Source organism: Oreochromis niloticus, linkage group LG3 (genome assembly GCF_001858045.2).
Source record: "Oreochromis niloticus isolate F11D_XX linkage group LG3, O_niloticus_UMD_NMBU, whole genome shotgun sequence".
Classification (NCBI taxonomy): domain Eukaryota; kingdom Metazoa; phylum Chordata; class Actinopteri; order Cichliformes; family Cichlidae; genus Oreochromis; species Oreochromis niloticus.
In genome coordinates, this window is record NC_031967.2 from 9,692,699 (window position 1) to 9,703,148 (window position 10,450).

The 10,450-nt window shown below is 45.2% G+C and overlaps 1 protein-coding gene across 1 annotated transcript; it reads right to left on the reverse strand.

The window, feature by feature from the left end:
• Nucleotides 1–7,247: 7,247 nt before the first annotated feature.
• LOC109195645 (zinc finger BED domain-containing protein 1) lies at nt 7,248–9,605 on the reverse strand. Its single transcript, XM_019347949.2, has 2 exons — nt 8,445–9,605; nt 7,248–8,215 (listed from the first exon to the last, which is right to left on the reverse strand). The coding sequence occupies exons 1-2, from the start codon at nt 9,515–9,517 to the stop codon at nt 7,564–7,566; spliced, it is 1,725 nt and encodes a 574-aa protein (XP_019203494.1). The 5' UTR covers nt 9,518–9,605; the 3' UTR covers nt 7,248–7,563.
• Between the last annotated feature and the right edge of the window lie 845 nt (nt 9,606–10,450).

The following is a 10,450-nucleotide window of genomic DNA, read 5'->3' on the forward strand; positions in this document are numbered from 1 at the left end:
TTAAGATAGTTGAAGTTCAATTAAGTAATGTAGCCATAGACCTTTTAATTTAAGTTAAAGATTTTGGAGTAATTGTTTCAAAGACATTGATAACAATTAGGGGCCGGTAATGTAGGAGCCTACATGCAGTTTAATTTGAAATGCATGCTTTTATTTTGATAGTGCAGAAAAAACAGGAAGTTGGGCGAGAGGACAGTGGAGCCACATGGTTTTTTGACCTCGCAATCTCTCTTCATCCATTTTGAATTGAGCTTTGTAAGTTTTCATAATTTGGAATTCTGTTGCTGTGTACCTGTTTGGACTTTTGAAGTAAATATTGAGAAACTATCAAGGACTGTTGTTGTTTTTTTTTTGGATATGGAAAGAGGGACTAAGCGGAGCGTCAAGCTAAGGCTCCATTCGCAGGAAACCTACAGCCATTGTGACAGTATGAACTGGCCAGACACCATGGACTCAGCAGACCGAGTAGAGGCTGTGATTGCTAAGCAAGGGGCCATTCTGGGTGCCCATAAGCAGGGTTCACAAGCTCTCGGAGCACAGTGTCAGTCATTACATGCCACCCAAGAAAATTTTTTAGCTGCCTTACAGGAGATTCGAACAGCGCTTCCAGCTGTGCAAGCCCTGCCAGCCGCTCCTCCAACCGTGGCAGCTAACCCCTAGGGGGCACCTTCACGCGCAGCTCAATCTCCGGCAGAACCACCACGCCCAATGTTTCGTTAGGCGGCATTTCCAGAACCAGAGCCATATTCCGGTGAGCCGGGTCCTTATGGAACATCTTGTTAAAATGTGATCTTGCTTTCACTTACTCACCTCACACGTTCACCTCAGACTCGGTCAGGTTAGCATACCTGGTAGCTAAGCTTCAGGGCAAAGCATTATCATGGGCCGAGGCATACCTGTCCGTCCATCCTCTTCCAACCTGCTCATACGATGAATTTCTGGGAGAGTTTAAGAAGACTTTTGCTCACCCGGTAGCCGAAGGCAGCACGGAGGAGAGGTTGTTAAGACTCCAACAGGGAAACCGAAGCGTTGCTGAATTCATCATTGATTTTTGCACAGCAGCAGCCGAGGTTAAATGGCCGGATCGGGCGCTGCGAAGCATTTTTCGCCGTGCGTTAAGTGAGGAATTAAAGGATCAGTTAGCCTCCTGTGATGAACCAAGATCATTTGAAGATTTGGTTTCCCTCTCCTTAAGGATTGATAATCGTTTAAGGAAGACGGAGGTGGAGAAGAAGCCTTCGGCGCGCAAGTCGGCATTTAGCCCACTGTCTCCGCCACTTCCGGCAACATCCGCCGGCGGCTGCGTCAACATGGATGCCACACCAGAGCACATGCAAATCCGCTCGCATCTCACCGCGGAGGAAAGAGCGCCGCCGCCGCTCCGGGGCGTGCTTTTACTGTGTCGCGCTTGATCATATCAATGTACGGTGCGGCCAAAAGGTTTCGCCCTAGATTCGGGGTTACGGGTCGGCGGATCCCTGTGCAGTGCTAAGCCCCGTTTATTGTTGCCAGTCACATTATGTTTTGGTCACATTTTTCACCCCCTTCAGGCTTTAGTCGACTCAGGGGCTGAACAGAACTTAATTGATGCCGCACTCGCAGAACGCCTCCACTTGCCACTTGAGGCGCTAGATCCTCCTATTCCGGTCACTGCCTTAAACAACCAAGTATTTTCTCACATTACTCACTGAGCTGGTCCAGTCACTCTTCTCACCTCGGGTAATCACAGAGAAACTCTTGCACTGTTCCCCTTCACCTCCCAGGAGTCGCCACTCATTTTAGGTTACTCCTGGCTCCAGAAACACAATCCCCACATAGACTGGTTAGGGAATAAAATTGTCAATTGGAGTTTGTTCTGTCTTGCCCACTGTCTTGTGTCAGCCCTGCCACCTGGATCCATGAAGGAAAATGACTCCCACATCGACATCCCAGACCTTACCACAGTCCCTCTCGAGTATCATGACCTCCAAGAGGTGTTCAGTAAAGACAAAGCACTTTCGCTTCCACCACATAGACTATATGACTGTGCCATTGATCTCTTACCTGGCGCTCCACTTCCCTCCAGCCGTCTGTTCAACATTTCCAAGCCCGAAAGAGAGGCAATGGAGAAATACATTCATGATTCTCCGGCAGCAGGGATCATCCGGCCTTCATCCTCTCCTGTAGGCGCAGGATTCTTTTTTGTGGCTAAGAAGCATAAGAGCCTTTGTCCATGTATTGACTTCAGAGGTCTCAACGCTATCACCATCAAGAACAAATACCCCCTGCCACTCATCAGTGCTGCGTTCGAGCCCCTGCAGGAGGCCACTATTTTCACTAAATTAGATCTCCGCAATGCTTATCATTTGGTCCGCATCAGGGAGGGTGACGAATGGAAAACAGCTTTCAACAACCATTTTGAATACCTGGTCATGCCCTTTGGGTTAACCAACGCTCCAGCCGTGTTCCAAAGTTTGGTCAATGATGTTGTTACGTCCCCCGAAGGGGTCTAGGCATGCGAGTGAGGGCACCAGTAACAAATGAGTCCACAACTGAATGAAAGGAGAACAGACAGGTGTTTTCAGTAAATAAAATAGTCTTTATTATAGATAATCTCAACATAAAGAGCCGGCAACGCCGTCTGACCAATAACACTTGGAAAAAGGAAAAAAGGGTTGCAACAACAAAGAACACAACAACCAAACAAAAACTCCACACCACGAGGAGGCACTTTCAGGGGCCCACAAGCTCACCCTGTCACTAGCAGCAGCTAGCTTTACTGCTGCCGAGGCCCACAGGCCCACACTACTCACGTAGAGCAGCTACACTGCACACTGCTTCCACCACTCCACACTATAGGATCTCTCCCGACACCTTCAACACACAATGTGGGAACACCAGAGAAAAACCACCCACCTACATCCAGTTCATCCCCAGCTTATATGACCTCAGAGAGGTGATTGCCGACTGGGCCCAGGTGGTAAATGAGGCCCATGAGCAGCAGCTGTGTCCTGGGGAGAGAGAAGAGCAAGAGAGAGACAGGGGTGGAGCAAGAGAAGAGGAGGCGGAGAGAAAACACCACACCCACACAAGAGTAGTTTCAGGAGGCCCTGCTAGGGCCGTAACAGATGTGCTACGGGACTTTCTGAACCGCTTTGTCTATGTCTACCTAGATGACATTCTAATCTTTTCCAGGAACCTCCAAGAACACAAGGTCCTTGTTCGGGCCGTGCTACAGTGTCTGTTGGAAAATAGACTCTATGTCAAGGCTGAGAAGTGCGAGTTTCATGCACCTTCTGTCACATTTCTGGGATACGTTTTAGCTGGAGGGCAGATGAAGACCGACCCAGCCAAGATCCGGGTAGTTCAGGAATGGCCCACACCCACGGCTCTCAAGCAGCTACAACGCTTTCTGGTGTAGGGATGTTTAGCTTATTTTAGAGTTTAGAAATGTGTTAAGATAGAATGTAGAATTATTGTAGAGACACTGACACTGCCCTCAATATAATAAAGGCCTGATTGTGTCGTGAGCTTAGAAGTAGATTTGTAACTGGATAACTGTGGTCTGGAGGGGAGATGGTATTTATGGCCCCTAGGAAGAGACATACCCACAGTGCTTAACTGATATACTCCCACACCTATATGCACACACCATCACTCACGAGCACTCACATAGACACGCGGGAACACGCACATGTAGGCATTCACGTGCTCGCACACACACAAGTAAAAGTAGGTAAACATAGCACTTAGTTTATGGCACCTCGTAGAGGGATTAGAAGGGGGGGGGTCACTTATACAAAAAGACAAAGGGGTTGAGATCTGCAGAGAAAGTCCGGGGTTCTGTACTTCTCCCTTCTAGAAGGTATAATCAATAAGTGTGTATGAATAAAGGTATTGTTACTTGACTACTGAGTCCCGGTGTTCTTTCTGGAAGTCTGACGAATCTACGAACCGGGGTGAAACTGCTTTTGTAACACTGGGCTTCACTAACTTCACTAACGTTTCATAAAGAACTACAGTCAGGTAGCCACACCATTCACCACACTCACCTTCAGTGATGGGAATAACGGCGTTACAAGTAACGGCGTTACAAGTAACGGCGTTACTTTTTTCAGTAACGAGTAATCTAATTACTATTTCTATCGTTACAACGGCGTTACAGTTACTAACAAGAAAATGCGGTCCGTTACTATTTTTCAACAAACAGACGGTTGAAGCTGTGTTCAGCTTACCGCATCTTATATCTGTTGCACGGAAGTAGCTGACTATGTAAGTACAGCTTTAAGCAGCTGCGCGCTCCTGCGGACGGTAATCACGATCACTGTCTAGCACAACACCTGGAGCTAAGGAGGCAAAACAATCGCATGAGTGCTGCTGTTTGACTGAGGAAGAATAAAGTAGTCGTGGTAAGCCAATCACATGACCACTTAAAGACAAAGCAACAAGGTGATATATACCAGTTTTTAAATTGTGTTGATAGGCCACGTAAAACCAGAGTCAGGATAAACAATATATAAGCGGCGTTTTTTCCTCAATAGTTTCGCCACGTTAGCACTAGCACTGACACATCGATTGCAGCTCTCTCACTCTAGATCGTCTGTCAATCTAGAGTGACCTAAAAAAAACGGGAAGTTTTAAGATTGACGGAGAGAGAGAGAGAGAGAGAGAGAGAGCAGGAAAAGAGAGAGCGAGTTTTAGGATGTGGGAGATTTGTGACGTTTAGCATGTTTGGGGTGTGTAGTTAATGTGTTGTCTTGTGTAGTTAGTGTTTAGTGTTGTGGATAGTTTTGTGTTGTGTGTCAGAACAATGAGGCGACTGCTGTCTCCAGGTAGAGAAAGGAGTGATACACCTGCTGCTGTCAGACCTGCAGGTATCAGGCTGTGATGTTCTCCTTTATAGTGGACAGAAATTAATTTTTTGGAGTGGCACAAATAATTTGTGTGGCATCTTATTGAATGCAGAACAGCTGATTGTTATGTAAATAGTTTGAAATGGTTGTTTAGAAAAGGGTGAAAGGTAAATGGCTGCAAATAACTTTGTTTGCAAAACTTGTGCATAGGATTTTAAAATTTAAAATTATCCTCTCTAACCTCTCCAAGCAATCATAATGACATTTTTGGGGGGTTATTTTACATTTTCCAGTTTGTCTTTAACTGGTTTATTTATTTTAGGTAATCAACGTATTGGTCTGTAATCATGTTCAAAATTTCATTCAGTAAAATGTGTTGAAATATTAAAAACATTAAAATCCATGTTAAAATGTAAAATAATAATGGTATTTAGAAATATTTTGGAATTCCTTTTGTTCTTTTAAACTCCATGATCCATAAATCCAGAAAGCATTAGTTTCAGGAAAAAGGCTCAGTTGTTACAAGCTGCTGTGTTGGCTCCACATCTGCTCACAGATCAACAAACATCATCTGCAGAGGCCCAGCATTCACCCACTGCTGTATTTCTACTGTCCACCTTTCTTCTTTGCACAGCACCGTTTGTTCATTTGTTTTTCGCTCTTTCTTCTTTCTGCATGTTTTCCTGTGTAACTTACTCCCAGCTCTGTGTCATTTGATGTTTTTAATGTTGTAATTTATTTATCGCTTTAATTCTTTTATTAATATTGTTGTTTGTGTTTTCTTCTCTCTAAAGATTCTTAGGCCCCTCTGCAGCCACTAATCTCCTCAGTGTGTTCAGCTGGTGCCGATGGGCCACACCGAGTCAGCTTTGAATAAAAGTATACCTGACGCAGGCTTTCAGGAGGAGGCTCACTAGCCCTTGTCTTGGTAGTACCGGCTACTTTAGCCAACTTGCTGTGTATTTAAGATAAAACCTCTTCTCACTGAAATTCTGGTTTTCGTCTCCTTATTTCTGTTGCGGCTTTTGAGCCGGGTCATACCAGATGAAACTAAAATGAAGCTTGTTTGTTTTCTGCCTCTCAGTCTCAGTTTACAGATCTGCTTTTAATGGTTTGTTAGAGCACTATTTTTCTAAACAGTGCTATTTCCAAAATGATTATCATTATATATATTATATAATTTTATTATTGTTATTATTTTTTGTCAAAGTAGTGTGAAAACCAGGATGCCTGGCCTAACCACAAAGAGGAGGAGCTAAAACTCTTTAGAGTCACTTCAGAAGCAGAAACCGATTCAAAGTTGATCCTCTGCTACTGAGATACAGAAACATGAAGTACAGTAGAGTCCGTCTGTACCTGCAGAGCTGCATGCAGATCCTGAAATATTGACCTGACCACCAGCAGCCCCTCTCTCATCCCTGTGCACCTTCATCCAACCTCTAAAACCAAGTCTGACCAAAAACCACACCCAGACCAGGGGCCCGTTCTTCGTACCTCGCTAAGTAAGTTAGCCGGATTTGAATGTTGACGATTTCACGTGATCTTGGATCGTTCGGTTCTTCGAAGCTCATCTGGGACTTGCTGTCATAGCAACAGATCCGTAAGCGTAAACCTGCTCGGGAGCAGGTTTACTTTATGTAAACAGGATTAGATCGCGGCCACTCAGGTATGTCCGCTGCATTTACACGAAAGCAACAGCGATATTTCACCACTGTTCTCCATAAATAAATATTATCAATGTAACTAAAGATAATGCAGTATTTGATTCTTTTATTGATTGCATACAGATACATACAGGTCATTTCCTAAAAAAAGGGAAATGTACTAGTAATCATTCTATTACATGTATTTGATTATTTCAGATGTAATTCATATTTTAGAGTAGTAATAGTAAATTACTTCGTGTAATCAAGATGAGAGACCACGGCTATAAAAGCGAAGGTGGATTTGGGAAGTCTGTCGCAGCCATGTCCTGTCCGTTTGTACGCGAGCAACCCATTGCGGAAGGTGCAAGATTGATAAGGAGAGTTTCCAGAATTCAGCGTATATTGCGGGATAGACAGGATCCTTCCTGTCCTTCCTCCTCCATATATATATATATATATTAGGGCTGTCAAATGATTAAAATTTTTAATCAGATTAATCACAGCCTAAAAATTAATTAATCATGATTAATCGCAACTCGAAATATGACCAAAATGTGTGCAAACATACGGACAGATAGCGGATTTTTACACACTTGTTAGTGTTATTTAATGCTAAGACCACGCTGAGTGAACGCAGGCCACTCAGCGTGGTCTGACGTAGGCTGGGTGTTGTGCTGGAAGCGAATTAATCACAGCCTAAAAATTGATTAATCACAACTCGAAATATATGTGTATATGTGTATATATGTGTAAAAATCGGGACAGATAGTGGTTTTTAACACACTTGTTTGTTTTATTTATTATTAATTGTGAGTACAAGCAGTACAAGCAGAACAGGGCTTCAAATAATTGTGAGGGATTTTTACTGAATGTTTTCCACCCGTTTAAATCTAGCACATTGTTTTATCCATATACATCTTCAAGTTCACAGAACATAGGCCTAATTCAACAGGCAAAATAGAAAAAATCTCCAATCATCCTTTTGGGTAAGGTAGATTAGTGCAAAAAAATATGAACAACAGTGAAAAGTATTGTTTAAATCACATTCAACCATAGAACAAGCTCTAAACACACGGTCCTCTGGTCTACTCATCCTTCAGCCAGTTGCTGAGACAAACCAACTTGTCCACGTTCTCTGAGTGCAGAGCAGACCTCTTCTTGTTCACAATGTGCCCTGCTACAGAGAACAGCCTCTCACAGGGCACTGTGGAGGCAGGAGTGGCCAGGTATCTGCGAGCAAGGCGGGCCAGCTGGCTGTGGGCTCCTGCATGAGCTGCCCACCACTGTAAGGGACAGTCCTCTAAGGCAGTGCAGGGCTCTGCTCTGTAGCGCTGTATGGCTCTGTCCTGCTCTACCTCCTCCTCTGACTCAGAGTCAGAGTCCATCTGCAGCAGGCTCAGCCTCTTCTTGGCTGGACCTTCTTCTGCAGTGTGTGATCTTCTAGGAGAGTCTTCATGCAGCATGCCTGCCAGTGTGGTCCACACTGCTTCTCTGTCAGTCTTGGGCACACTGCGTAGGTCTTTAAAACGTGGGTCCAGTGCAGTTGCGATCTGGAGCCATGCATAGTTGGTATGTTCCTGACGGGAAGCAAGGTCTTCCTTAAACTTCTCTTTAAACCTCACCACATATGCAGGGTCCTCATCAGTTACTTCCATGACACGGCGCAGGTGGCAGAAGGCTGGTAGAACTACAGAGCAGGAGACGTAGGCTTCTCCTCCCAGCAGTTCAGTCACATATCTGCAGTGGAATACACACACACACACACACACACACACACACACACACACACACACACAGACAAGACAGCAAATTAAAAAAAGCTTTTTAATACTAGGTAATATTAATAAAATATTTGATTTCATTTATTTTTTAAATAAGACATTTTCATAATAACAAAACTGATTTAAGATGTATGTTTGATACATTTAATCTAAACCTACAATTATGGTCACAATGACAGGCTCACCTGCAGGGCTCTAGAAGTGTCTCCAGTCTCTGGAGTTTGTCCCACTCTGGAGGCGTCAGGAGGACAAGTTTATGCTTTTGTTTATCCAGAGTCGCGGTTACTGCAGTTTGGTTGCGGATCAAGCGCTTCACCATCTCCAGCGTGGAGTTCCAGTGCGTAGGCACGTCCTGGGCCAACGGCTCCTGCTTGCGCCCCAGTGACACCTGCTCTGCGTTCAGCTCTGCTGTGTTTGCTGGGCTGTGCTTAAAATGGCCAACAATTTTGCGGCATTTGGCCAGCGCAGTGACAAAGCCACTGTCTGCGAGACTCACTGTGATGCATCTCTGTAGAATGTGCGCGGTACACGGCATGTGATTGAATGGCATGATGCGAGCCGCGGCGATCATATTACGCGCACTGTCCGTGCCTACTGTTGTCACCTTCTCCTCAATTCTCCACCTGCGAGCAACAGTCTGGAACTGCTCTGCACAAGCCTCCGCAAAGTGCCGCTCTTCCGTTTTCATTATAGTCAGCGCAAAGGATGTCAGACCCCAGGCTTCAGTGATTAAATGCGCAGTAACTCCCAGGTAATTGTCATTACTCAATGATGTCCAGTGGTCTCCTGTCAGAGCCACGCATTCTGTGTGAACTAAAGCCTCTTCTTTTTTCTTTTTCTCCGTTTCATACAGTTCGTGGATTCGAATTGTTATTGTGCTTCTCGCTGGGGGCTTGTAGGACGCGTCCTGAGATGCAACCTTTAAAACATCCGCAAAGCCCTTGTCCTCCACAATGCTTAGCGGTCTACAGTCCTTTGCTATCCATTTGGCTATATTGTCGGTCAGTTTGTCCAAAGAAGACTTACCGAGTGGCCTGCGTTCACTAAGAGTGGTCTGACGCAGGCCGGGTGAAGCTGCTGCCCCGACAAACGCGTGTTTGGCATTAAGGTGGTATTTTAAGGTTGAATTTGAACGGTGAAATTGAAACTCTTTACTACAGTGAGTGCAAATTACAACGCGTTTGTTTATTGTCCCATCTATGTTCTTCTTGTATTTAAATTCCCCATCCAGAAGGCCATCCTGTTCCTGCTTCTCCATTTTCAGTGGCGCGGTAAACAAATCAAGTGGAATTATGGGAGCGACTTTTCTGCGTGTTGCGCTAAATAGTTAAACATTCTAACGTAATTAATTCCAAAATTTAATTATCGCAATTAACGCGTTAATTTCGACAGCTATAATATATATATATATATATATACACACGTGTGTGTGTGTGTGTGTGTGTGTGTGTGTGTGTGTGTGTGTGTGTATATAAAAAAAAACAAAAAAACACCCAGCACGCCCCTGTGGGCGGTTTATCCTTCAAGCTCGGGTCCTCTACCAGAGGCCTGGGAGCTTGAGGGTCCTGCGCAGTATCTTAGCTGTTCCCAGGACTGCGCTCTTCTGGACAGAGATCTCCGATGTTGTTCCCGGGATCTGCTGGAGCCACTCGCCTAGCTTGGGAGTCACCGCACCTAGTGCTCCGATTACCACGGGGACCACCGTTACCTTCACCCTCCACATCCTCTCGAGCTCTTCTCTGAGCCCTTGGTATTTCTCCAGCTTCTCGTGTTCCTTCTTCCTGATATTGCTGTCATTCGGAACCGCTACATCGATCACTACAGCCGTCTTCTTCTGTTTGTCTACCACCACTATGTCCGGTTGGTTAGCCACCACCATTTTGTCCGTCTGCATCTGGAAGTCCCACAGGATCTTAGCTCAGTCATTCTCCATCACCCTTGGGGGCATCTCCCATTTTGACCTTGGGACTTCCAGGTTATACTCGGCACAGATGTTCCTGTACACTATGCCGGCCACTTGGTTATGGCGTTCCATGTATGCCTTGCCTGCTAGCATCTTGCACCCTGCTGTTATGTGCTGGATTGTCTCTGGGGCATCTTTACACAGCCTGCACCTGGGGTCTTGCCTGGTGTGATAGACCCCAGCCTCTATGGATCTTGTACTCAGAGCTTGTTCTTGTGCTGCCATGAT

Bases quoted from the DNA above. Each gene is read 5' to 3' on its own strand.
- LOC109195645 (XM_019347949.2), bottom strand. From the start codon at position 9,517: ATGGAGAAGCAGGAACAGGATGGCCTTCTGGATGGGGAATTTAAATAC. The intron at 8,216-8,444 runs GTGAGCCTGTCA...ATTCCACTGCAG, and splicing joins ACACTTCTAGAGCCCTGCAG to ATATGTGACTGAACTGCTGG.